This window comes from Myotis myotis, unplaced genomic scaffold (assembly GCF_014108235.1).
Source record: "Myotis myotis isolate mMyoMyo1 unplaced genomic scaffold, mMyoMyo1.p scaffold_m19_p_1, whole genome shotgun sequence".
NCBI classification, from domain to species: domain Eukaryota; kingdom Metazoa; phylum Chordata; class Mammalia; order Chiroptera; family Vespertilionidae; genus Myotis; species Myotis myotis.
This window is the reverse complement of record NW_023416313.1, coordinates 147,932,214-147,959,010: the sequence shown is the minus strand read 5'-3', so window position 1 is coordinate 147,959,010 and position 26,797 is coordinate 147,932,214. Positions and strand designations below refer to the sequence as shown.

Below are 26,797 nucleotides of genomic sequence, written 5' to 3'. Positions count from 1 at the left end.
CCTCCTCTTCACCCTCGGGAGCCCCTGAGTGCAAAGGCTGGCTTCACTCAGCTCCAAGGCTCCCACGCCCTGAGGGCTGATAGGGCAATGCTGTGTCAGCAGATGTTGGTGAACTTGGGCCGTGGGACAAGAAGAGGAGGGGGAATCTAAGGAAGGAACAATCCTCACTGCCCATCTCCTCCCTCCTGGGTAGGATCAATCAAGGCCTTGCCACCCAGGCCATGTGCCTGTGGCAGCCTGAGCAGCCCAAGGGGACTGGGAAGCTTGCTGGTACATTGGTATGGTATATGCTTGCTGAGACCCTAAGGTGGAGGAGAGGTGGGGAAATGAATGAGGGGTGAGGAGGAAACGACCTGGGTCAGTCAGGCTCCTTGCCCCTCACCCACATCTAGGCAGGGCCTTCATCTGGGCACATGGCAAATAACCATCCCTCTCCAGGATCAGTTCCAATTTTTTTCTCTCAAGCAATATGAAAAATCTTCCAAGACCCAAGAAATCAGGAAACCTAGCATAGTATAAGGCAGTCTGGGGCCTTGACTTTATTCAGAAAGAAGCACTGCTCTCTGGGCTTCATTCCTTCTTGTTAACCACAGGTGGGAGTTCCCAGTGGAGTCCTCATCAAGCCTCCAGATCAGCGGTTCTCAACCTTGGCTGCACATTAGAATCACCTGGGAATCTTTTTAAAATCCTGATTTCTGGGCCCCATCCTCCAGAAATTCTGTTTCTTTGTTACTAATGTTGTGGCCCCACCCCATAACAAAGAAACAGAATTTCCGGAGGATGAGGCCCAGAAATCAGGATTTTAAAAAGATCCCCAGGTGATTCTAATGTGCAGCCAAGGTTGAGAACCGCTGATCTAGATTCGACTGCCTTTCTCCTCCATGTCCTCTCCTCCCAGGGATAGTGCATGCGGTGGGGAGATGGGCTTCTTCTACCACCTCTTCCTCTAGCAGGCTTCCTAAGAGTGGTAGAAAGTGGTAGTGGAAACAGAGATTTGGAGAGCCCTTGATTCTCAACTGGAAGAATCTTCTAGAAGCATCTAATCTCCCTCTGTTTCCAAAATGGAATTGTTCAAATAATTCAGGATTATACTCTATTCTTCCAATTTGCAGGAATACCACAGCACGATTGCATATTTCATTCTGAGCAATCTTGTCATTTCCATACAAGTTATTTCTTGTATGAATAGGCTCAGTGGGTACCCTACTATGTGTAGAGCCACAGTAGTTTAAAAAGGAAGGCTCACTCATGGATGGCTGGAGCGAACTGGGAAGCTTCAAAGAGGAGGAGGTGCTTGAAGCTTATGTGGAAAATGGTTAGAATTTGGATAGGCAGATGGGAGGAGGAAACTTGTTCTGGGATAGAAACATTGCACAAGTGGATCTAGCTATCTGGAGGGACAAGGAGGAGACTAGCCAGACTAGGGGGTCCAGGGAAATGTTGGAGAGATAAAGGAGCCTTGAACAATCAGGTGGAGTTTAAGACAGCCATAGGAAACGAAGGAATGATGCGATGAAAACAGAATTTAAGCTAACTCATCTTTTCAGCTACAGTTTGCTCTGGTCCTATCCCCAGCAGAGAAAGGAAAGAAATGGCTGTCCCATTCACACATGGCTTTGCTTCCCAAAGGGTCTGTTTCCATCATAGAGATGATCTATGATCAGCAGCTGAGAACAGGGTGATTGACAAATCTGTGCTGCAGCTAGAACCAGAAGGGGCGGGGGAGGGGGGACCTTCACCGGGAGGTTTTCCCACCTTGATGGGGCGGGGGATGTCGGGCTTCTTCCAGCGAAGAACTATCTGTCCAGCAACTGTGACCCCGTAGAAGAGATAGTTGATGAAACCCACATAGTTGATGAGTGTGTATATGTCGCCGGTGACCAGCATCAGCAGGGTGGAGATGCACTGTGGGGAGTGGGAGAAGCATGTCAGTGATAGAAAGGGTATTTGGAGACTGGAGCTGTTCATAGGTCAGGACTGTGCCCTTGCTTCAGGCAGATGGTGCCATTTCATAAAGGAGGTCTCAAAACAGAAAGTGTATAACCTCCCCTAGAAACCCAGGTCATTGCTAACACCTTCATTGCCAGGAAGTTCTTTTTGACTGCAGGGGGGATATTCAAAATATTTAATCATTGGTGTGGCATGGGCATTAACCAGCCAGAATAGAATTTGGCCAAAAATAACTGGATTGGCCACACGGATGGCACCCGGTTCCATGTCCACCCTAGTCTGATTTATATTTCTTCCTTGGGTATAGCTCTAATTAATTTCATTTTATCATTTTAGGGAAGATTGTTGACTGCAGATTAAGGCTTTATCTTGCCTTTATCATCCTCCTCTCCTGTCTGAGTCATCGAATTTATTTTTTCCTTCCTTTTCTTTCTTTTTTAAACATGATAAACAGTTACAGCACTTATTAGGTGCCAGGCTCCATTCTTCACATTCTACAAATAGTAACTTGTTTAACCCTCATAACATCCCTGTGGAGTTTTCTTGATAGAATCTACTTTCCAACTTCAAAATCATCTCAGTGGCTCTCGGAACAATGTTCTTCAGCTGCCCCTTAATATGTTAAGGCCAATAGAAGGTTCAGTTTTCCTGTGAGATCTGAGGTGAAAATAATTGAGAAGATTTTAATGAATAAATAAGCCAGATTCTTACTGTACTTGCCTTGTAGTTATGGTGCTGCACCAGTAGCTCAAACTGAAAAAAGTCTGTGGCCCACTGGGAATACTGAGTTTTCTCCAGCCACCTTTCACAACTAACCAATCATGATGACCTTTCTGTGCCCAACATTCCGAAATTCCCTCAATGTTATACAACGAATGCCCTTGACTACCAGAAGCTCTACTATCCTAGTCTTACAGCTTCTCTGGTGGACCACAGTAATTTCCAATATTTTATTCAGGATCCAGAAGGAAAAACAAGAACTTATAAGGCTCATGGGGATAAATCTTTGTTCCTTCTTTTTTGCTCTCTCTAAAGGATTCTACTCTGGGGTCATTTTACTCCCATTCCCCCCCCGCCCCCCCCCCCCCCCCGATCCCAAGTTTCCTTTCCTCCATTTTCAGTGTACCAGTCTTCCTTTCTTTATTTTCCTTATTGGTGTACTCTTAACACTGAATTTGTTTCAGTGATATTTCCCAAGAGACTAGCAGAGCCTCCTAGGGCATGAAGATCAATGGGGAGGGGTAGGAGTGTGTGGTGATCGGCTGGGAGCAGAGACACAAAGTGGCAACCCTGTGGGCAACAGGTGCAGAGGAGAGCCAAAAAAGATGTTTCTTTGGGAGGTTATAAAATCTTGAGGAAATCACTTCATTCTTACCCCAAAAGATGGGAGAATGGAAATGACCTGGCCTGAGAGCCTTAAAGTCTTTCACAACTCAGGTTCTTTCCTTGCTTTATCTCTTGATATTAGTAAAGCCTCTGCATACCATTGCCAGACTATCTAGGGCCAGTGAAACCCAGGAACAGAGGAAGGGTTACAGGGGTGTGTATGGGAGTGTGAACTCCCAGCTCAGAGCAAGCTCAAGGGGAAGGGTGTGTGTAGGACTGGCAGAAGGAGGGGCCCTTACTGTAAAGAGCAAGGCTGGGATGGGGGTGCAGCGCTTCACATGGATCATGGCCAGCACGCTGGGAAGGTGGCCCTCCCTGGCTCCAGCAAAGAACAGCCTGGCAGAGAGAAAAGCAGATCAGCCTGGGATGGCCCTCAGACGACAAAAGGAAGCTCCCTCCCCAGACCAGGCTCCCTCATCCATGCCCCCATCCCCGCCTCTGCCCACGCAGGAGCATCACCCCTCCAAACAGATAACCGCCTTCCCATGCACATCTCTCAGCCCACTAGTCACAGGACCCACAATCCCAAATGCAGATGCAGGCAAACTGGAAGCAGCCGTAGGTAAGTGGATGGATCCTGGGTGTGTGGAGACCCTGAGTGTGGCCTGAGTGGCTTGGGGTTACTGATGATTGTGCTGTCACTCTGTGGGTCTCTCTTAATGCTAGAGTGCTGTTGTGGGAGTGCTTCTCTCCTTTGCCGAAGGCCTTAATCCAGTGGTTCTCAACCTGTGGGTCACGACCCCTTTGGCGGTCGAACGACCCTTTCACAGGGGTCGTATAAGACCATCCTGCATATCAGATATTTACATTACAATTCATAACAGTAGCAACATTACAGTTTTGAAGTAGCAACGAAAATAATTTTATGGTTGGGTCACAACATGAGGAACTGTATTTAAAGGGCCAGAAGGTTGAGAACCACTGCCTTAATCCCATAAAAAAATGTACCTTCTGCATCCTCAATAAATACATGGGGATTGAACTGTACAAGGAAGGCCTTAAAAACATTCATATCCTAGTCAGAAAGTAGTTATCTCTGGGGCGGGAATGCTTGGTGGACCAGAAAGGGACACATGGGCACTTTGGGATATGTGGAGATGTCCTAGAGCAGCGGTTCTCAGCCTGTGGGTCGCGACCCCTTTGGCGGTCGAACAACCCTTTCACAGGGGTCGCCTAAGACCATCCTGCAGATCAGATATTTACATTACGATCCATAACAGTAGCAACATTACAGTTATGAAGTAGCAACGAAAATAATTTTATGGTTGGGTCACAACATGAGGAACTGTATTTAAAGGGCCAGAAGGTTGAGAACCACTGTCCTAGAGCTTGTGGATGGTGGTTACAAGTCTGTCTACAATTGTTGAAACTCATCCATTTGAACATCTATGGTCTGTGTATTTTTTTGTATGTAAATTGTACCTAAAAATTTATATCTTTAACTTACTTAACTTTTCCCAAAAAGCCATCCTAATGAAATGAATAGAGAGTTAGTGAAAGGTGTATATACAAAGATATTCTGATAATAAAAAAAAGGGAAATATCCGAAATGCCTAAAAGTAGGAGATTGATAACATTATGGTATATTCATTCTATGGAATATTGTGCAGTCATAACAATGTTATAGAAACGAAACTGATTACACCCAAAGCCAGTTAGGCTGAGCAGATAGAGCGTCTGCCTGCAGACCAATGGGTCCCAGGTTCGATTCTGGTCAAGGGCATGTACCTTGGTTGCAGGCTCCTCCCCTGCCCTGGCCCTGGTAGGGGCTTGTGCAGGAGGCAACCAATTGATGTGTTTCTCTCACATAGATGTTTCTCTCTGTCTTTCCCTCTCTCTTACACTCTCTCTAAAAATCAGTGGAAAAATATCCTCAGGTGAGGATTAACCAAAACAAACAAATAAGCAAACAAAACTGGTTACATGAAACATGCTCACACTATAATGGTAAATGAAAAAAGCAGATGATTCCATACTTTATGATTCCAACTAATTGAAAAATTATTTATGGGGCATGTACAAAGATACATTATTATGCCAACTAATTATTTCTAGGTAGTGGGATTAGGAGTTATTTAAATTTTCTTCCTTAGGTGTTATAGAAGCAATTTTAAAATTCTAAAATAGAAAAAAAATTTGCAATCAAAATAAATATTATATTTTAACTTTAAAAAATTAAACTTTTTATTTTAAGATAATTATAGATTCTCATGCAATTGTAAGAAATAATATAGAGCAATCTTACATATCCTTTACCCAGTTTCTCTCATTAATAACATATTGTAAAACTATAGTATAATATTAAGATCAAGATATTGATGTATTAGAGTTATTTATAAAAAGAAGAATTTTAACATAAAAAGCAGGCCTTCTTCCCCTTTCCTCTCCAGAAATAAAAGAGAATACTATAAACTATTAGGAGTCATTTATATATTAGTGTGAATTATACCACTTTTTAAAAAAAAATTGATTTCAGAGAGGAAGAGAGAAGGAGAGAGAGATAGAAACATCAGTGATGAGAGAGAATCATTGATTGGCTGCCTCCTGCATATCCCACACTAAGGATTGAGCCCGCAACCCGGGCATGTGCCATTGAGCGGAATCGAACCCAGGACCCTTCACTCTGCAGGTCGACACTCTGTCCACTGAGCCAAACTTTTCCTTTTTTTCTAAGATTTTGTAGGGAAAGAAGTGCTTAAGGGCTAAGAGGAAGGGGAGGATGTGATGGAGACAGAAATGCATAGAACCAGCACACTGGGTGTTCTAAAGAGAACTGTCATTTACTTTGTAATTTGTGCATGGGGAGAGTGAAGCTAAAAGCAGTAGTTCATCAGACATGTGGGAGTTGATTATGGTCCCAAATACCCAAATTTTCTTCTCTGAGTGAAAATTTTCTTATTCTTTCGGTTTATTTTAGGGTTGAATCTGTGTTCACATCTGATGAATGCTAAGTGAGTACTTGACAGTCACTAAATAGCTTATTTATTTTAAAGTCGAATTTTGGATATTTAGAATCAAAGACTGCTGAGAACTGATTTTGTTTGGTCATTCTCTGCAAATGGCATTAGGACCTTTTCATAATGTCATGGTTTGGAGACATACTATAGGGAATATATTTCCTTTGAGTGCCATCAGTTGCCATCATCAAATGCCTAGGCCAGTGCCACTAGTTTCATGCAACCACATGGCACTGGCCCTCTACAATGCAGCCTCATGCACCCATCTGAGCCCCAGGTGCTCTTCGGGCCTCATCATGCACATAGCCAGGGTCCCACATTCAGATCCCTCCTCCATAGGCAGCCAGGACCAAGTGGGGTTGTCCAGATCCAATAGCATTTGCAAGTGGTGGTGTCAAGTTCACAAGTAGCAATCCTTGCCCAGCTAGCTGACAACGGAGGAGACGACGACAGTAAGCATGACACACACCCACACACACTCCTACTCCTCAGGAAGGATCATCTTCTCCATACTCCAAAGCACGAAAGAGTAAGAGAAAGAGAAGGAGGGAAAGAGGAAAAAGGAAAGAAGGAACTGGAAGATGAGCAGAGGAGGCCTGGTGGGTGAGCCGTGCCTCTGAATCAGAGGCTGATCACACCAGGCCACATCTCCTGCATGCACACACAGCTGTACCACATGCACGCAGACCACTGCTTGGCCTGCCTGAGGGACAAACCCCACTCTAAAGTGACTGTAGCCAGTCCCTCTCCTCCAATAGATCCCAGAGAGCCTCATGGGTCATTGCTCTTCCACCGCTCGACCTTGGCTGGGGCCTCCAGGTGGCCACTGCTCCTGTGTAACACGAGGTTGCTTTGGGTGTGTCATAGGGTCCTGGGGAACAGGGATATCCACACTCCCTTTTTCCTGCCTGGATCCTGAAAACAGGCACTCCTTTGTCATTCCACAGGAACTCCTCTCTGATGTGATGGGTGGCTTTAGAAGTAGCTGAACTCAGGGACTTACTCCTTTGGCTGTATCTTTTGAGTAGGACTGTGCCCCGGGTGCAGAGGGGCTTTCTAAGAACCCTGGGAAGACCCCTTGAACTACACTAATGGAATTTATCCAGCATCTGCTGTTCTCAGCAGATATATGGAGGCGGGAGATGGGGACTCCTGGGCCCACTTGAGTTTCTGGCTTCCCTAAGAGGGATGAGGGACATAGCTTTAGACAAATGCTTTCTTTTCACTCTTTCCCAGCCCTCTCGTTTCACATGAGTGAGTCCACTTGGGTTTCAGGGGTGGCCACTCGAAGACCTCCCACAGCTGCCTGTCTGTGGAGCAGAGAGGAGCCTGCGCCCACAGGGCATTCAAAGATGATCCTATCCCACCTGTAGACTGGTCCCAGAACTTTCCTGGGAGGCCAGCCCAGAGGCCCCAGGCACAGGTCCCTTCTGATCCCTTTCAGAGTGGGGTTCCTTTCTAGCCAGCACAGCCTGTTTCCAGAAGGGTGGAAAAGGGGCTCTGGAGACAGTCCTGCTACCAATTGCAGTCCCTGACCTGGGACTGCGTCAGGCAGCCTGGGCCTCCTCAGCCTCCTGCTCCTACTGAAATGAGGTGGAATGGGGCTTTTTACCACTACATGTGAAGGCACATACATCATAAGTAACCACATAAGCAGCATACACCTTTCCACGTCTACACTGATACACACATGCCCTCATGTGAGCAATCACCCTCTGCAAGGTCACTACCCAGGTGTCCACACAGACCCTGCTGACGGAGACAAGCCCCCTACATATACACAGAGCAATATGCACAGCAGTGTGGCCCCTGGCCCTGAATGGACCTGGACAACACTCACCGGGAGGAGGTGAAGAGAGACCCATTGACTCCTCCAAATGTGGACAGGGCAACAGAAATGGGCATGATCCAGGACATGACCCCCAGGAGCTTCTCTCCAAACGTCTAGGAGAGAAAACAAGGGATGAGCAGAAAAGGAGAGGTTATATCTCTGCACCTGTGCATCACTGCTAGGAATGCTCCCTCCCAGGTCCACCCTTACTGAGTCTCTAACTAAGCCCCTGAGAGGAGAGATGGTGTTCATGCCCTGTCCACCATCCTACACCACCACTTCCCACAGAGACCACTACACAGCAGGGAATCAATAATTGGTTTGGGCTAGCTAACTGAAAGAAGTAGTGTTTGGTAATAATACCAATACTAATACTGCTAATAATGAGCTAATACTTGTTATCCTTGATTTATGGATGAAGAAATTGAGGCACAAAGCAATTCAGTAGAATGCCTAAGATTATACACCCAGGACTGGACACCAGCCATATGAATCCAGGCCTCACTACATTGTACATTGGTGAGGCAGGCTGGTTAGGGCTCCAATCTCAGCCCAAGATTTAGGAGCTGTAAGACCTGGAGCAAGGTTCTTAATTTTTGAGCCTCAGTTTTCCCATCTGTAATTCATAGGGTAAGAATTTCTAAATTCATAGAACAAATTATATTGGGGGGAATGATAAGAAGAGGCTATTAGGTAGACTGAGAAAGAAAAGGTGGTAAAATTATAGACTAGTCTTCATGTATGGAAGGAATATAAAATATCAGGGGACCAGTGTTTCTATATTCTCTGAACCAAGTACACACTTGATCTATAGCATATTATGGGGAGTGGTTGTTTAAAATAGCTATTCTGCTGGGGAAGGCTAGTCTGGAACACGCTGCCATGGGTCACTGGGGGGCCTCTTCCTTTAGTCTTCAATGAGACAAATGATGACGTTGTTTGGCAGGGAGAGGTCATGGCCCAGGTGAAGCCAGGTGAGGGCGCAGCATGTCTCCTAGGTCTTTCCTGGATATCAAGGACCCCAAAGCTTTGGACCTGCATGATCTCTTTCCCCAAGAGCACAATCCATCCTACTTCCTAATTGTTTACTGGCATACACTTTTCCCTGATGAGTGAAGGAGTTAGATTGCATGCTTTCCCGAGGTGCAAATGGAGGCAGAGAGAAATGGCATGTCTTGTGCAAGACTGCATCTTTCTGGGGAGAAGCCTGTCTCCTTTATACAATCATCACATTTAGAGTTTAAAGTGCCCTAGATCAGAAGTCAGCTAACTTTTTCTGTGAAAGGTCGGATAATAAATAATTCGGCTCTGTAGGCCATACAGTCTCTGTGGTAACTACTCAGCTCTGCCACTGTGGCTCTTCTAGGTTCAGCGTGGCCATCAGCTTGCTTCTGGGCACCTGAAGGTGTGGTTTCTGCCCTAAGGACTTGGGATGACTTCCCATTCCACAAATCCATGGACCAGGGGAAAGTGGGGGTAGCTCAGCAGGCAAATCTATGTCAACCTTCCTGGTTTGAGGGACTGTGAGTTTGATTTCTTACCACAGCGACTGCGTTTGATGCCAGCAGCTCCTGGGGGGACATTGCAGTGACATAAGCGACATTGGCAAAGACATACACAAATGTGACCAGTGGGATGGAGATGAAGATGGCTCTGGGAAGGTTCCTGTAGAGGGAGAGGAGGTGAGAGGGGGAAGGGCTGGCACCTGGGACCATCTGCCTCATCATGAGGTCCAGGGAGTGCCTTCTGTTTTGCTGCATGAAGCTGACCTTGCAGCCTTCTGTGATGTTTCCTCCTCCTGAAGGGGTGGGGGGAGGAATTTATCTCAATATGGGCACAATAATTTAAAGGAAATGAAACAGCTTAGGCTGGAAATACATTCCACGCCTATTGATTTTTTTATTGACCAGAATCTCCACAATGCACCCCTTCCCCTGCCTCAAGACATAAAGACCCACCTGTCCCAAAACAGGTGAGTAAGATGCCTGGAAACCATTCAGGGCACATTTCATTCTCTAAGGCAGTAGTGTTATCTCAGCACCATTTTCAGCCTTTAACCTACTCTGGTAGAGTCACCAGGTCATTTTTCTTCTCCTGGCAGATTGAATGGCAAGTGGTCTAAGTTCCTGGGAAATAACGGTTTCTTCAGGATAGACCAGGTCATAGTCAGAATCGGGGATGGGAGGAGGAGAATTGGGCAGTGGACACCTGGTTCCCTCTTTCCAGTAGCAGGTGCCTCGGCCTTTCCAGGGAGAGAGGAAGAGCTGGGCTATTTCAACTCACTTGTAGGGATCAACAAGCTCCTCAGTCACGTAATTGAGAAAGTTCCAGCCTCCGTAGGCAAAGGAGCCCTGAAGGAAAGCCAGTGCAATGAGGCCGATGCTCGGTTCTTGGAAAGTCGCAAATGCATTCTTTGGCTCCAGCCAGAAGTATTCTCCTGTGGACACAAGAGGCAGGAGGCTGCTCAGCGAGACCAGTCAGAGGCCTGGCAGCCACTGGCCTCCCTGGTCTGGTTTCCACCACTCCCTGCAGTGATGATCCAGCTCTTTGTCTTGTCTCCAGTCAGCCTCAAGGATTGGAGAAGTGGGACCCATATAGGAGGAGGGAAATACGACTTGAGGACCTCCCAAACCTGTTAACCATTAGTTCAATGGGGGCTCAGATTCAAAGTGCAGCTCTGAATGTTCTTTTTTTACAAAGCAAAGGGACTTGGAAGGAAAGGTCAAGGGAAGGTCACCAGGAGGGCAAAGTAACTTGAGGGACTAGCAGGGTAAATCGGAGCGGGCCTGCTGGGATTTGGAGAGGCAGGATTAGAGCCCTTGGCAGTCTCCTGAGCACTTTCCCTGATATTTAAATTTGTACATTTTCATAAAGAAAGTGTCAAGAACAACAAACATTCAAAACATAAGCTTCCATAATGCTATATTAGCTCAAACCTGCCCTGCTTTCTATGACAAGCTCCAACGGTCTCTAAGGGGTGTGTTTGGTCTCCCTTTTCATGGCATAGATTTGCTGAGGACAGGGACCTTCAGCCAAGAGTTTATACGTTTCCTTCCCATCCTGTAGCACAGTGCCCTGCACACAGAGGTCCCTCCAGAAAGGTTGCTGACTGAGGTTGTAGTGAGACACAGAGTAACTGCTCACACTTTACTTATTCATTTGTGATCTGGCACTGGGACAGTAATAAGGAGATTAGAATGATCAGGAGGCAGCACTGGGGCCAGATTAGGAGGGACTCTATTTTGAAAACACAGCGCAGTGATTTCCTTCAGTCTAAATTCCTGAAAACAATATAACCTGCTAAAGAACTTAATCCAACTGATTAAAATAACTGCAGACATTTTATATAGCAGAACCTTAATTATGTTTCCTGGAGTGAAAATCCAGGCACCCACACTGCCTGCGGGCTTGTCATCTGACTTTCCCCAGGAGGCAGTGACACTGGGCAGAGCCTTGTGGTGCTTCGGATCCCATGGAAACCAAATACAGACTGAGGCTTGAAAAGGGCCAAGTCCAGTGGGGAATGTTGGCAAGGGCCCCAGGAACGTAGAGCTCTCTCTGCAGAGATTATGAGGAATTTAAAAACATATAAAATCTCCTCCTCTGTCCCCCCATTTGAAGATATGGACAAGGTATGATATAAGATGCAGGTAGCTTCCCTGGGGTTGGGGTGAGAGGGCCATAGGAGTCCAGAGATCAGGGGTCTTCAGAGTCATGAGGTCAGCATGGAAAGACTGAATCTGCTAATAGGCAAGGCACATTCTACTTCCTGTGGAAAATGGTTTCTCTTCCCCTTTGTCAAGCAAGTGAGGAAGAGAAGTCATTTAAGGCCAGAATTGGGAAATCTCAGGGTGGGCATTCACCCAAAGACAGTATGAGGGGTGGGTGGGTGTACATTCAAGGGGCGGGGTCCCGTGGTTTCAATGACACTCACCTTTGCCGATCTGTACAACCCCCATGATGATGATCAGGGCCAGGGCCAGGAGCTTCCCAGCTGTGAAAATATCTTGAACCCTGGTGGCCCACCGCACACTGGAGCAGTTGACCCATGTGAGCAGCACTGAAATGAAAGACCCCAAACATACCATCAGGGGCCATAATGAAGCTGCAGGACACTCTCTGCACAGAAGCAGAAATGCTCTTTGCTCTTAATGATGGAATGGTAGTAGACCAGCCAAATCTGCAAGCTCAGCCCCAGTGTCCAGAAACTTTGGCTCAGTTAGTGGGTTATGAATGGGGATTACATGCCACAAATTAGAGCTTGGTCAGAATATGCCCTGCCCAGGGCTGGAAGCCAGAAGTAGGCATGGAAGTGTGGACCCTGGCTTTGGAGGGGAAATCAGTAGCTGATCAGGGCACCATTGTAGGTTTTGTTTTCAAGCCATTGTATATTCAAGGAGCGTTCTGAGCAGCTGGTGGGATTCTTGATTTCATCTTTCTGAGCCTGGTTTTGGGGCAACAGAGGTTTAGGGGAATTGTTAGTTACTTAGGTTTATCAAGGCATTATACATATAGAATACAATTTGTTTTTTAAGTGTGCAATTTGTTGAGAGTTGACAAATGTATTCAGTTGTTTAATCACTACCACACTTTCTATTTCCAACACTCTTGTATGTTGCGTTTCTTTGACGTCAGTCCCTTCCCCTACTGGCAATCACTAATTTGATTTCTGACCCTACAGTTTTGCTTTTTCCAGAATGTCACATAAATGGGATCATACAATGTGTAGCCTCGTGTCTGGCTCCTTTCACTTATCATCATGCTTCTGAGATCCATTCATGTTGCTATCTATATATATTAGTTTGTTCCTTCCTATTGTCAAGTAGTATTCTGTTGTATAAATGAATCAGTTTGATTTTTCCATTTGGCAGCTGGTGGACATTAGGGTTGCTCCCACTTTTGGTTATTATTAACAAAGCTGCTATGAACGCTTGCACAGAAATCTTTAAGTAGATTGTAGAGGTCTTTGAATGGGTTTTTCATTTCTCTCAAGTAAATACACAGTAGTGGGATTCTGGGCTATATGGTAAATGTATATCAAACTTTGTAAGAAACTGCCAAACTGTTTTTTCTAAAGTGGCTGCATCATTTTGCATTTCCAACAGCAATGTGTGCAAGTTCCTATTGCTGTACATCATTGCCAGCACTTACTACTATCGGCTTTAAAAGTCTGGCTATTCTAATAGGTGTTAAGTGGCATTTTGTTATAGTTTTTTTTTATTGTCTAAAGTTTTACATATGTCTCCTCCCCCCTCCCCAACTGACTCCCCCCCTAGCCATTCCCACCCCTCGCCCCCCAGGGCAAGCCCCCACTGCCCCAGTGTCTGTGTCCATTAGTTATGCTAATATGCATGCATACAAGTCCTTTGGTTGATCTCTAACCCCGCCCCCGCCCCCCCCCCCACCTCCCCTGCCATTTGTCTCTGGATCTATTTTTGTTTATCAGTTTATGTTGATCATTATATCTCACATATGAGTGAGATCATATGATATTTATCTTTCTCCAACTGGCTTATTTTGCTTAGCATAATGCTCTCCATCCATGTTGTTGCAAAAGGTAAAAGTTCCTTCTTTTTTATAGCGGCGTACTATTCCATTGTGTAGATGTACCACAGTTTTTTAATCCACTCATCTGCTGATGGGCACTTATTTGTTATAGTTTTGATTTGCCTTTCCCTAGTGATTAATGATGTTGAGCATGTTTTCCTGTATTTCTTCCCACTATCCCTATATTTTCTTGGAGGGGATTGGGGAACTTTTAATCTGCCTCTTTTCCTAGGAGTCATAGGCTCTCACAGAGATACCAAGAATGTGTAACCTCCAGGGCTGCAGGAGAGCGCAGGCTGAGTGCTACGATGGAGGGGCCCACTGCTTTACCATCACAGTCCCTAAGTAAGCCACGGGAGCTCTGTGATACAGGAACAGGAGTCTCAGTCAACTTCCTGGTGGTTATGAAGTGCTTGAGAATAAAGGGGGGAAAGTTAAAATCCTCTTCCTCTCCCTCTGAAACAGTGACCAGGATGCCCCTTAGTTCTCCAAGGGTACAATTCATATGCATAAAAAAGCACAAGACTCGTTCTCTTCCCTCAAGCCACTAACCAGGCCTGATTTCACATACTAGTATACAGCTGATCAAGTTCTATCAATAGCTTATCCTGAAAGTGTGCATTTACTTTCCAAATATTTTCCAACCTTGATTCTGAGAACATTTTGGCAGAGTAAGGACCTGACATTATTCTTCTATAACCTTCTTCCCTGTGCCATCTCTACCTGGCAAACTCCTCATCTTTCAAGACCAGCTCAAATGTCACCTGTTCCATGAGTCGTTATTACTTTACTTATTCCTGACAATGTGCCTATTAGGTAAGATTTATCAGCTGCATTTTATAGACAAGGACCAAAGTTTGTCCCTCCGCTGTCTTCCCAGACCACTCTGATTATATCTAATTTTGGCATTTATTTCTTTATATTATAATGATGTTTCTATTTCTCTGTCTCCTTGTAGACTAGGAGGGCGGGGACTGTGACTTTTTCATGTTTTTAATCCCAGAGCATATTACTGATGCCTGCAGCTGCTAGGTGCTCAGCAAATATTTGATACTTGAATAAAGAAAATGTCTTAGTTCATTAGCCCTCCAATCTCAAGAGTCTACACATGTCACAATGCACACTAATCCCCCTGCTCTCCAGGAAACTCATCAAAAGGAGACACAATCCTCAGTTGGTTTCACAGAGCCAAAGAGCAAGAGGAAACTTGACTTCAAGAGTAGAAGCTCTGAACTTGTCGTGGGGCTGTTATCCAAGATAATGTCATACCAGGAGAACCAACACACGTTGCGGGAGGAAGGATATTAAGCGCCTGAACAGGGAGAGCATTTAGTAAATACTCGAATGTTCCAGATGGACTGGGATGTCCTTGATAAATACACATTTGGTTTATCTTACTCAATTCAATAAGGATTTCAGGATCACATGCCACATGACAATCCAACCCAAATCACTCTAAGCAACTGGGTTTCTTCCTAGGGCTCTGAGGCATGCTAGGGATGAGGCTGGGCCCTGGGTCCCAGGAGTTCAGCAGATATAAGTAATAATGACTAAAAAATAAAGGAGATTGATTTATGAAAGAAAGGAAGTTTAGAACATAAAAGCTATGCATGTGGCTCAGGGATAGGTAAGGGTTATAGAACAAGGGGCAGAGAAGAAAATTATTCTCCACCAATGGGAGGAGCGGGAGGCAAGGATGTGCCAAGAAAGTTCATGGAAGGAAATAAGGACAGAGAAGGACAACTAAGCAGGAGGGGAATGTGGCCGTTTTTCCATGTGCTGGGACAGAAAACACAAAATCATCTCCTTGTTAAGGCAGCCAGGAAGACTCCTTCAAAAGGTCAGCCCCACAGTAGCCTGGGAGGATCAGAGATGTTTCAAAGAAGTGACACTTGTCAAACAAACTTGAGGTATGTGTCTTCTGTCCTGCTTATCGCCACAACTTCACGAGAACCCAGTCCTTGGCTAATACTTAACTTTTCCCCTTTACAGGGATCTTTCAGAAATAAAAAGAAAATTCCTGAGAATGAGGTGGGGAGACAGGCTGCCTATGACACTAATCTCCTTGGAACAATGGCTGCAGGCCTTGGATGATCTTTCACCCGAAGTTAGGCCACCACAGCATGTGACCAAAGGAAAAGAGGGTACTTTCAGTCTCCTGGTACCAAAGGACAGCTTCCCTCACAGCAGCTGAAACCTGAGCCTCCATCCAGAGAGGAAAGGTCAGTGAGTGAAGGCAACACTTGCCAGGTGCTTGCCAAATCTCTGCCCTGCTCAGGCTTCCTGACTCTGCCGGTCTGCTATCCAGCATCCTTTTCTGTTGCTGACGGCTATGTTTTCTCTCTCTTCTCAGCCAGATCCTGAATTCTGTATGCTTGAGATATACAGTGATCTCAGGGAAGCCACATGTAGATGGGGACCAGTGGCCACTGCAGCTTGCAATGTGAGGGTTTTCATCCATCCATCCATCCATCCATCCGGTCAGCCAGCCATGCATCCATCTATCCATGCAGCTGTCATCTATAAAGGGCCTACACATGCTAGGCACTCTAGTAAGTGGGGGAGTTATAAATAAGATTCAAGTCCCTGACCTTAGGAAGTTGACATCATAAGAGGGGAGATGGGCGAGCTAAAAGACAATCACAAAACAATGTGGTAATGGTAGAGCTCTCGTGGAAGCCAGCGGGTGTCCATGAGGAGTCCCTAACTCAGCCCGGGGGAATCAGAGATGCTTCCTATATGAGGAGGAGACCTGAGCAACAGGGAGAATTTTATAATTTTGGCCCAGCTGGACAAGATAATAAAAAGGCATAAAACTCTGGTTCTTGTTCATTGTAATCTGCCTGTTAGGGCAGGTGCTGCTTCTCTAAAAGTCCCCATGGAGGCCCAGGCTTGTCTGTATTTCTTGGGCTTTTTCTTCTTTGTTTCCTGGCTTAAAAAAATAAAGGTGAAAAGACTATCAAGAAGATGCTTAAGTCAGGGGTTGGTTTTAATTAGCCCAGTTTGAAAAGCCTAATGTCAAGGTGACAGGAGGGATAAAAAAAATGAGTCAGGCAAGAGTAACCCCAGTAATCTCATGCCCTGCCCAGAGCCCAGGGCCTCTCAACTGCCAAGTAGGAGGGGTGGGCTCCAAGTTTCCTGCAGAGAAGGCGTTTCTGGCCCCATCTCAGCTCTGAGCCTCAGACTCTGCTCCCTGGGGAGTCACAAAAGCCTCTAATTTACTTCTTCCCTCTGACAATAGCATCAGAACTCATGGGACAGGCAGAAGAATCGAATCCCAGAAATGTCAATATCTTAATCTTGTGAATATGTTACCTTACATAATGTAAGAAATTCTGCAAATGTGACTAAGTTGAGGATCTTCAGATGGGGAGACTATTTTGGATTATCTGACTTGGTCCAATGTAATTATTTCCCCCCCCAATGTAATTATGAATCCTTTAAGAAGGAGGCAGGAGGGTCAGAGTTAGAAAAGGAGATATGATGACCAAAACAGAGATCAAAGAAGGAGAAAGAAAGCTTTGAAGATGCCATCCTGCTGACTTTGAAGATGGAAGAAGGGGCCATGAGCCAAAGAATGTAGGGGGCCTCTAGAAGCTGGAAAAGTCAAGGAAACAATTCTCTGCAGAGCCTCCAGAAGGAACACAGCTTTCCTGACCTTGAATTTAGGACTTCTGGCGTCCAAAACTATAAGAATAAATCTGTGGGCCCTGACTGGTTTGGCTCAGTGGATAGAGTGTTGGCCTGCGGACTGTGGGGTCCCGGGTTCAATTCTGGTCAGAGGCATGTACCTTGGTTGCGGGCACATCCCCAATAGGGGGTGTGCAGGAGGCAGCTGATCCATGTTTCTCTCTCTTTTTTTTTTTAAATATTTTATTGATTTTTTACAGAGAGGAAGGGAGAGGGACAGAGAGCCAGAAACATCGACGAGAGAGAAGCATCGATCAGCTGCCTCCTGCACACCCCCTACTGGGGATGTGCCCGCAACCACGGTACATGCCCCTGGCCGGAATAGAACCCGGGACCCTTCAGTCCGAAGGCCGACACTCTATCCATTGAGGCAAACAAGCTAGGGTGATGTTTCTTTCTCATCGATGTTTCTAACTCTCTATCCCTCTCCCTTCCTCTCTGTAAAAAAATCAATAAAATATATTTTTTAAAAAAAGAATAAATCTGTGTAGTTTTAAGCCACTAAGTTGGTGGTAAGTTGTTCCAGCAGCAACAGGAAACTAATTCAGGGCCAAACACCATACAGATAGACCAGGAAGCAGGATGACTACATATCCTTAAAGAGAAAAGCTTTTAAAGAGCAACCAGGCAGCATATACCAGGACCCCAAAGGAGTTCCTCTCTTGCCTTGCAAGACACCAAGTGGAGGGAAGTGGTGTTGATCTCTGTAAGTGGGCAGTGAAAGGGAGATCAGCCATGTGCTGATCTAGTTGGCAAATTTTCACGCCACACGAGCATCCCAGCTCTTCCACACCCTGCTCTTGTCAGTGGTACCATGGGCATTGCTGACAGTGCCACTGGGCTCTGAGTCTGTTACCTGAAGACACTGACCAGGTTGCTTTCTGGGCAGCTGGACATAAGATGTGGCAAAAAGGTGAAGATTAAGATGACTGCTCCTCAGAAACCAAGAGAGTCATGTCCATTATCCTCAGGGATTTAGAACGTAACTGTTCACAGGCAGACTTGTTTCTCTGCCTTGTGTCCTCTCCCCTGGGCCCTTGTCAATGTCATCATCACACGTTCCTGGAACTCAGGGAACTCCATTTGGATTTCTTGGTCTTGCTGGCTTGCCCCTTTCTCAGGACTGGGCTGGAGGGAACTTGGAAAGCCTTGTTTTCCTTTAGAATTTCCAAAACCAGGCCTCTCCTTGTCTTTTCAGAAAAAGCAGACAGTAGGGAGGGTGAAGACAGATGGTGAAGAAGAGAGAAGAGTGAGCATGAGAAACAATAGAAGGGAGGAAGGAGGGAGGGGGAAATAGAGAGGGGGAGAAGGACATCAAGGGGGGTGGGGAGATCTTGAGGTGCAGAAGAGAGAGAGAAGGGGCCAGGACAGAAAAAAGAAAGATGGAATGTACTAAGCAGGCAGTTACTGAACAGGGAAGCTAGTGACACCACTTTGTAGAAATAGAACAGCCTGTTCCTTTCCATAACTTCAAAGTAAGCACCTTTCTGGGAAGGAGCTCCTCAGCCCTCCCAAGCAGCGCACGTTTCACCTGGTTATGTGCCTGGCAGAGTGCAGGTCTGTCTCACCTTTGGCTGTGGTGTGCCCTTCTCTGCCTTCTGCCACGCTCTGGCCAGCTTCCCCTGACTCCCTCCCTCTGGACCTGGAGCAAAAGGGGCGAGCTGACGCCCCTCAGAGCAGCCCTCCTGTGCCCAAGCCGAGCGCGGAGAGCACCCAGCCAGCGGAGGGGACGGGAGGGGAAGGGGTGTGGCGACGCTCCGCTCCGTGATAGGCTGGACGGGCTCCTTGGCCGTCTCCCTTTGCTCTTGGAAGGAGCTGGGCACGTGTTTCTAATTGTGGAAAGGCTGCTCTGGGCTGGTTTGCCTAACCGTTTCCAGATCTAGGAGGTAACTAGTGCCGGCTGCCAAAAGGCACTGATAGGCAAAGAAAACACGGAGCCCTGTTTGAGTTCTAAGGCACACAACCCAAGGCTCAGATAAGGTCCCCGTTCCGCCCGTGCAGACCAGCCCGAGCTCGTTCCTCAAAAAGGCTGGAGGACAATTGTGGTAGGACTGTGACTACAGAGCCAGCGTCCTAATCCTTCCCTGCTCGCCTGGGGCCAAGGCGGTTTCATATGGGGTGAGGAGCCTCCTTATAAAGTCTCAGGTCTCTAAAAACAAACGTTAGTATTATTGTACACGTAAATAATTTGATTGGTGAAAGACAAATCTATCAGAACAAAGCAACAGCAACCCCAAATATCAAAGTAGCCGGTACTTATAAACTAAGCTTTGCTCCCAGCTCCTGTTAGGTCCATAAACAGGCTTTGAAATAGACCTAGCCCGTCACCCACACCACAGTAACATTTTGCCCTGCTCACCCAGCCCCTTTCTTCTTGAAACATCGAGAAGTCTCAGAAGCCCCCCTGAGGAGAGGGGTTGTGCTGGGCCTTCTGGAAGGGCCTCTCCCCTCCAATGACAAACAAGCAGAGGAGGAGTGGCGCAGAGGCGCTGTGAGCTTTTGGAGGCCCTGAATCACAGCTGTTCCTGGAGCTTCCAGCTAAGCTCCTACTTCTACCCCTTCCTCTGATGGCTCTCCCTTCCCCTTCCTTTTTATCCTAATCCCTCCAATGGCAAGTGCCAGTTGCTGGACCTGGAGCTTTTGCTGAATCACCATCCAGTACTGAGTTCAGCCAAGAAGCCCAAACACCCTGCTCAGCATTTTCCAAGAGCTGAATAGTTCTCTCTCCAGCATGAGCTTAGCAAGGCTCCTGAGCTGAGAGGAGGAGAGAAAAACGGGACACTCAAAAAGCAGGGAGACAGACAGAGGGCACCATGCCACCTCGGGGAGCCCCATTTTAATCCTGTTCATTACTGTTCCAGCCCAGGCCTAAAGGTAACTCCTGTTATCTCACACCCCAATTCTCAGGGCTGATGCCTCCCAGACTCGGAGCAAGGGGGATGGGAAGAGTTCTGAGGGCGTCTGCACGGAGCTTGGGAGGGCTAGTCCGACTCTCTCATCCTCAGATAGTATCCACCAAAATCTGCAGATGCTCAAGTCTCTTATGTCAAATGGTCTATAAACCTGAACGCAGGCTGCAGAATTCCCAAGACTGGACAGTGTGGATGAAAAAAGGGATTCTGGGGAAAGTAACCGCACAGGGTGGTCTGACCATAAATTCCTAACTGGGCAGGTCATGGTAAGTAGTCATGCCCCAGGCATGTAACTTCTTTAGTAAAAGGCTTAGCTTTGCCTTACGCAAGCCCTGTGCACTGTTTCTGTGCATCTAGGTTAACACACTTTTGAAATGTCCCCTTTTAGACTCTTCCTTCTAATACCTGACCACCCTTTCAGACCCCTGCTTCTAAAGCATGAGAACATAATCTTAACTATCCTGTAATCCAATCCGTGCCTTGCTTTCTCCCGCCTTCATGCAATCTTCCTTACATTCCCTCCTTAATCTGAAATGCATAAAAGAAATAGCAAACTGTTATTCTCAGAAGCATTTATCTCAGTCTTCTGAGATCTTGCTTCCAGGTGCATCTTCTGTTTAACTCAAATAAATTTTAATAAAAGTTCTCTACAGGTTCTTATGTCAACACCAGTTATAACCCAATTCCAAGGACAGCTTGTGCTCAAGTTTGCTAAGCTCTCAGAACAAATCTTGCCCTCTCTCCTGTTCCCAAAGCTCCCAGTACCACTAGGCTTCACTCTGTGAGTGGTCTGATTTTATGTTCTTGGGCATAGGATATAAATGTGGTGTGTCACGTTAGCCCTTAAAAGTTTATCAGACACAATTAATGGGTGAGTTCATACACCATAGGTGCCGGCTCCTCTGGGGGGAGGGGAGGAGAGGAGTGATCCTTGAGAGTCAGCAGCAAAAGGCCAGTGGAGAATTTAAGCGGCTAGGCTGGTTTCAAAAAGGCAGCAAGTTGTTTCCATACTGGTGAAAGCTGAACGCCAGGAAAACTGTTTCAGGGAACCTCAGTCTCATTCTGTTATTTTTCCAAGCAGGGTGTGGACCCATTCTCAGGAATAAGCTCCTCGTTCCTCAATTTCCAGGACTTGGGCTATGTACACCCTTTGAACAGAAGAATTCCAGTTTGAGAGCAAGAACTGGAGACCAGGAGAGACACTATGGGAAGCCAGGAAAGAGGAGATGATCTGGACCAGAACTGAAGCATATTGAAACTAACACAGATTGTCAAACTGCAGCGGGAAGGCCGGGGAGGGTTGGGGGGCAGGAGGGAGGGGGGTAAGAGATCAACCAAAGGACTTGTATGCATGCATATAAGCATAACCAGTGGACATAAGACACTGGGGGATAGGGGAGGCTAGGGGACTGTCTAGGGCAGGGGGAAAAAAAATGGACACATATGTAATACCCTTTGTATTACTTTAAGCAATAAAAAAAAAAGGAATAGAGATGTAGTTGATGTTGTTATTTGTGTATACTAGTATATCTGCCCATTTAACAAACAAGAAGAGTCTACTATGTGCCATATTCAGTGAGCACACATGGCCTTCATCTTGATTGATAGTGTAATATGGTTCTCATGAAAATATTAAATGCACAGAAATATTTATTGTCAATAAATGTCAAGGGTGACTGGGAAAAAAAAAAAAAGAAAAGAAACTAACAAGAAGGCCCCGACTTCTCAGGTAGCCAGTGGCTACATCCTGATCTGAGAATAGATTGGATTTTGACTAATGGGCAGAAGTGTTCAACACCAATGGCTTTCTCAGGAAGGAGAACTCTTTGTAATTGCTAACTACAGTATAGAAACTTAAAAGCACTATACCAATAGTTGTTCAAATATTGAATTACTCTGACAGAAATGTAAAATGAGGGCAACTGAGATATCTTCATTCCCAGGGCTATAGGCACTAGGAATACTCCAGAGGCCGAACAGGTCAGGGAGGAGATGAAATAGCACTGAATGGGTATTTACTCTGCCATTAGAGGCATGGAGTCCAAAAGCATAGGGGATGTCTTCCTCAAGGGTTAGCAATGAATCTTAAGTATTAGAGAGTGAATAGAAAGGGTGACAAAGACTGAGGAGCCAACTCAACCCAGTCTGAACCACACCAATGAGAAGACATTAAAATAGGATCCTGCCCTGGCCATTGTGCTCAGTGGTTAGAACACCAGCCCAAGCACTGGGCTGCAGATTCAATTCTCAGTCACGGGCACATACCTGGGTTGCAGGCTCAATCCCAGCCCCAGTTGAGGTGCGTGCGGGCGGCAACCAATCCATGTGTCTCTCTCATATCAATGTTTCTCTCTCTCTCTCTCTCTCTCTCTCTCTCTCTCTCTCTCTCTCTCTCTCTCTCTCTCCCCTTCCCTTCTTTCCTCTCTCTCCCCCCCTTCCACTCTCTCAAAAAATCAATGGAAAAAATATCTTTGGTTGAGGATTAACAACAACAAAAATGAGCCAGTGTTTTTCTTGATCTATTTCACCTGTATTCCAACAGGAATGTACCATCCTTGACTCTCTCACCATTAACCACCAAATCCTGCTAATGCTATTTTGTAAATGCTAAATACAGTTGATTCTTGAACAACATGGGGGTTAGGGGTGCCAACCCCATCCCCCATCCCTGTGCAGTTGAAAATGTGCATACTACTTTTGTCTCCCCAGAAACTTAACTGCAATCCTCCTTGGGTATCCAAGGGGGGTTGGTTTCAGGACCCCACCTCCCATACCAAAATCCTGAATAATCAAGTCCCTTATGAAAAATAGTGTAGAACAATGCACACAGTCAGCTCTCTGCATCCACAGATTCATAACCACAAAATGAAGATACTGTTTTTGACCCAAGGTTAATTGAATACATGAATGTGAAACAGGGAGGTATGGGGGGCCAACTCTATATTTATTAGGAAAAAAAATCAATGTATAAGTAGACCTGTGTAGTACAAACCTGTGTTGTTCAAAGGTCAACTGTACATCTACTCTCCACTTCCACTGCTCCATCCCTAATTCACATCATTGTCATCTCTAACATGTATTCCTGTAACCACATTGTAACTGGTCTCCTTGCCTTTGATCTTTAAAAAAAATTTTTATTTTATTGCCCGGCTGGTGTGGCTCAGTAGTTGAGTGTCAATCTATGAACCATTCCTGGTTCGGGTATATGCCGGGGTTATGGGCTCAATTCTCAGTGGGGGACATGCAGGAGGCAGCCGATCAATGATTCTCTCTCATCATTGATGTTTCATCTCTCTCTCCCTTTCCCTTCCTCTCTGAAATCAATAAAAATATGTTTTTAAAAATTTTTAAATTGATTTCAGAGAGAGGAAGGGAAAGGGAGAGAGAGAAACACCAGTGATGAGAGAGGATCATTGATCATCTGCCTCCTGCACTCCTCCTACTGAGGATTGAGCCCAAAACCCCAGCATGTGCCCAGACTGGGAATTTAATAGTTACTTTCTGGGTCAATGCTCAACCACTGAGCCACACCAGCCAGGTTCCTTGCCTTTGATCTCTTTCCCCTCTCCAATTCATCCTTTACTCTTTCAGCTTTGATTCTTTTAAAATATAAATATGATAATGTTAATTCTCTGTTTGAAGCCCTTGAATCCCTTCCCATTGCTCTTAGAGTAAATCTCACTAGCATAGCCCATGAGGTCCTTTATGTCCGGCTCTTCACTCCTATCTACAGTTCTTACCTCCTCGTCTATGCTGTGGCTATCCAGAACTACCTGGAGCTCCCCCAGAGAACCCCCATTTCTGTTACATCCAGCTCCCTGAATGTTGTCCTCTTGGAGGAACTTACTACTTGGAACTGAAATTCCCTATGTACTTGTCATAATCATCCATTGGACTGAGCGTGCCTAAGTATTCTCCTGCCTAACACAGTGCCTGGAGCAGAAGAGACATTTGAATATTTGATAATGACTACCCTGCAGTACCTATAGAAGACACACAAGTGGACTCAATAAACACTTAAGAGAAAAGGTTTAATTTTCTGCTGCTGCAGCAAATGAGAATGAAGATTTTCTGGTTCATCGCTGTATCCCCTGTGCCAAGAAGAGTATCTAGCACATCCTGGACCTTTGATAAATATTTGTTGAATGAACAAAGTATTGTGATTTTCATTTATGTAACACTTCCCGAGAGTCCCAACCCCTGTTAAGTTATATTACTCTAGAGCAGGCTTTTGAGCAGCATCCTTCCTCAATCACCCTGAGGAAGACTCCAACAAAAGACTATTCAGTGCTCCTCTGGGCTTTGGAGAGGACATGGGAGGCAGAAACACAGAGAATGCGTAACTGCTCATCACAAATGCAGGAGACAGTTAGTTGAAACGTATTTCATTTTGATTTGTAGATAAAATAGTTTCCCTCCTTTGAGTATCAATCAATCAACATGGCCAGCTGATTCTACCCTTGAATCTTTTTCATTTTTCCCCCCTGTAACTTTGTTTTTATTTTAGGCCAACTGCCTCTCTAACCTAAACAAATGCTTAGTCTGCTAACGCATCTCCCTGCTTCAAGGGTCATGGTCTTTTCTTCACTCAGATGTGAACCTAAGCATGTTACTGATCAAGATCCTTCAGTGGTTCCCCATCCCTTGAGTGAAGTCTGCTCTTTTCTACATGATGTACAGGATCCTTCCAGGTTTGGTTCCTGCTCACCTGTTCAGCCTCATTTCCTGCCACTCTCCTGGGCTCCACCGACTCAAAAGTACTTGCTTCTCTCCAACAGGCCATTTCTTTCTTGACCCCAAGTCTTTTTTTTTTTTTTTTTTTCCCTAAGACACCTTTACGCTCTTCTTACTTAGGAAATACAAGAGTTTTTGTTTTGTTTTTTTAATCCTCACCTGAGGATATTTTTCCATTGATTTTTATTTTATTTTATTTACTTTTATTTTTTTAATATATGTTATTTATTTTTTACAGAGAGGAAGGGAGAGTTAGAAACATTGATGAGAGAGAAACATCAATCAGCTGCCTCCTGCACACCCCCTACTGAGGATGTGCCCGCAACCAAGGTACAGGCCCTTGACTGGAATCGAACCTGGGACCCTTCAGTCCACAGACCAACGCTCTATCCACTGAGCCAAACCAGTTAGGTCTTTCCATTGATTTTTAGAGAGAGTGGAAGAGAGAGGAAAAGACAGAGAGAAATATTGATGTGAAAGAAACACATCCATTGGTTGCCTCCTGCATGAGCCCTGACCAGGGCCCGGGCCAGGGAGGAGCATGCAACCAAAATACATGTCCTTGATCGGAATCGAACCTGGTCCGAATTGAACCTGGGTCATTTTGGTCCACAGGCCAACACTCTATCCACTGAGCCAAACTGGCTAGGGCTTGACCCCAAGTCTTGCCTGTGTCCTTCCCTCTACCTGCCTGTTCTATTTTATGCCCATCTGCAGCCTACCTACTTGCCTTTCAAGATTTAGCTCAACCTGGGAGCCTTCCCTAAGGATTCGCTCCCAACGTTTTTTGTTGTTAATCCTTACCCAAGGATATTTTTCCATTGATGTTTTAGAACGAGTGGAAGGGAGGGGAAAAGGCAGAGAGAAACATCAATGTGAGAGAGACATATCGATTGGTTGCCTCCCACACACACCCCAACCAAGGCCGGGGATTGAGCCTGCAACCCAGGTATGGGCTCTTGACCAGAATCAAACCTGGGACCCTTCAGTCTGTGGGCCGATGTTCCATCCACTGAGCAAAACCGGCTAGAGGTCTTTCCCAACTTGGAAGCAGCTTTTGTCATCACAGTGTATTGTAATTATTTGTTTGTAAACCAATCTCTTCACTAGCCTTTAATTTCTCCTAAGACTATATAAATAATGCCACAGCTCTACTCAGTGTAGGAATTCAATATGATAATTAAATGATGGATTTGCAGTTTCTTTTCTTTTTTCTTCTAGAAAGTCCATTTACAAAGTAATTTTCATCTTAATACATTATAATAATAAAAATAGGATTTCAGTCAAATTGATCATTGTGTAAAAATCAAGAGAGTTGAAAACCTAAGAGATTTATATTTTAAATGTTGGCTAGTTAGCAGATGTACAGAAAAAATGGGGCTAAGCTATATGGGAATCGAATCTAGTTCACTCTGTATTTGTCTGGATTCATATACGTATACAAGGCTGATGAGACACCCAAAGAACTTTCTGGGGATGAGAGAAGGGCAAGAAGGCAGTGCTGCCCAGGCATCTGAGGCAGTATGTGTAGTGCTCAGGGATGAGAAGTTTGAGGCTCAAGAATATAAAGCCTCAAAGGAAAATGAAAGGAGATTAAGGGATTTAGACGCTAAGAAAGACTGTTGAATCCTCTGATGTCAAGGGGTGAATTTGTAAGAGACATGCAAACCAACACACACAGTTTATCTATAACAATATCTTGCATCAAGCACCAGGAAACTTTCTTGGAGAGTCACCTACCCTTTCTATAGAGGAATTGCAGAGCAACTCAGGGCTGAAAGTAACGTAAG

At 45.5% G+C, this 26,797-nt stretch overlaps 1 protein-coding gene across 3 annotated transcripts in view; it reads right to left on the bottom strand.

The window, feature by feature from the left end:
• SLC7A8 (solute carrier family 7 member 8) overlaps nucleotides 1-26,797 on the bottom strand; it is a 50,747-nt gene that overhangs the window by 2,749 nt on the left and 21,201 nt on the right. Inside the window, exons 1-7 of one of the 3 annotated variants that reach the window (XM_036355530.1) lie at nucleotides 18,930-19,062; nucleotides 12,059-12,184; nucleotides 10,408-10,561; nucleotides 9,666-9,789; nucleotides 8,134-8,237; nucleotides 3,576-3,672; nucleotides 1,756-1,905 (exon numbers count right to left, since the gene is read on the bottom strand). In XM_036355530.1, the coding sequence (XP_036211423.1) occupies nucleotides 1,756-1,905; nucleotides 3,576-3,672; nucleotides 8,134-8,237; nucleotides 9,666-9,789; nucleotides 10,408-10,561; nucleotides 12,059-12,083 (654 nt within the window). In that variant the 5' untranslated portion in view covers nucleotides 12,084-12,184; nucleotides 18,930-19,062. Of the gene's footprint in view, nucleotides 1-1,755; nucleotides 1,906-3,575; nucleotides 3,673-8,133; nucleotides 8,238-9,665; nucleotides 9,790-10,407; nucleotides 10,562-12,058; nucleotides 12,185-18,929; nucleotides 19,063-26,797 lie in introns of those variants that run through there. The other 2 variants (XM_036355523.1, XM_036355536.1) reach the window with 2 other exon arrangements.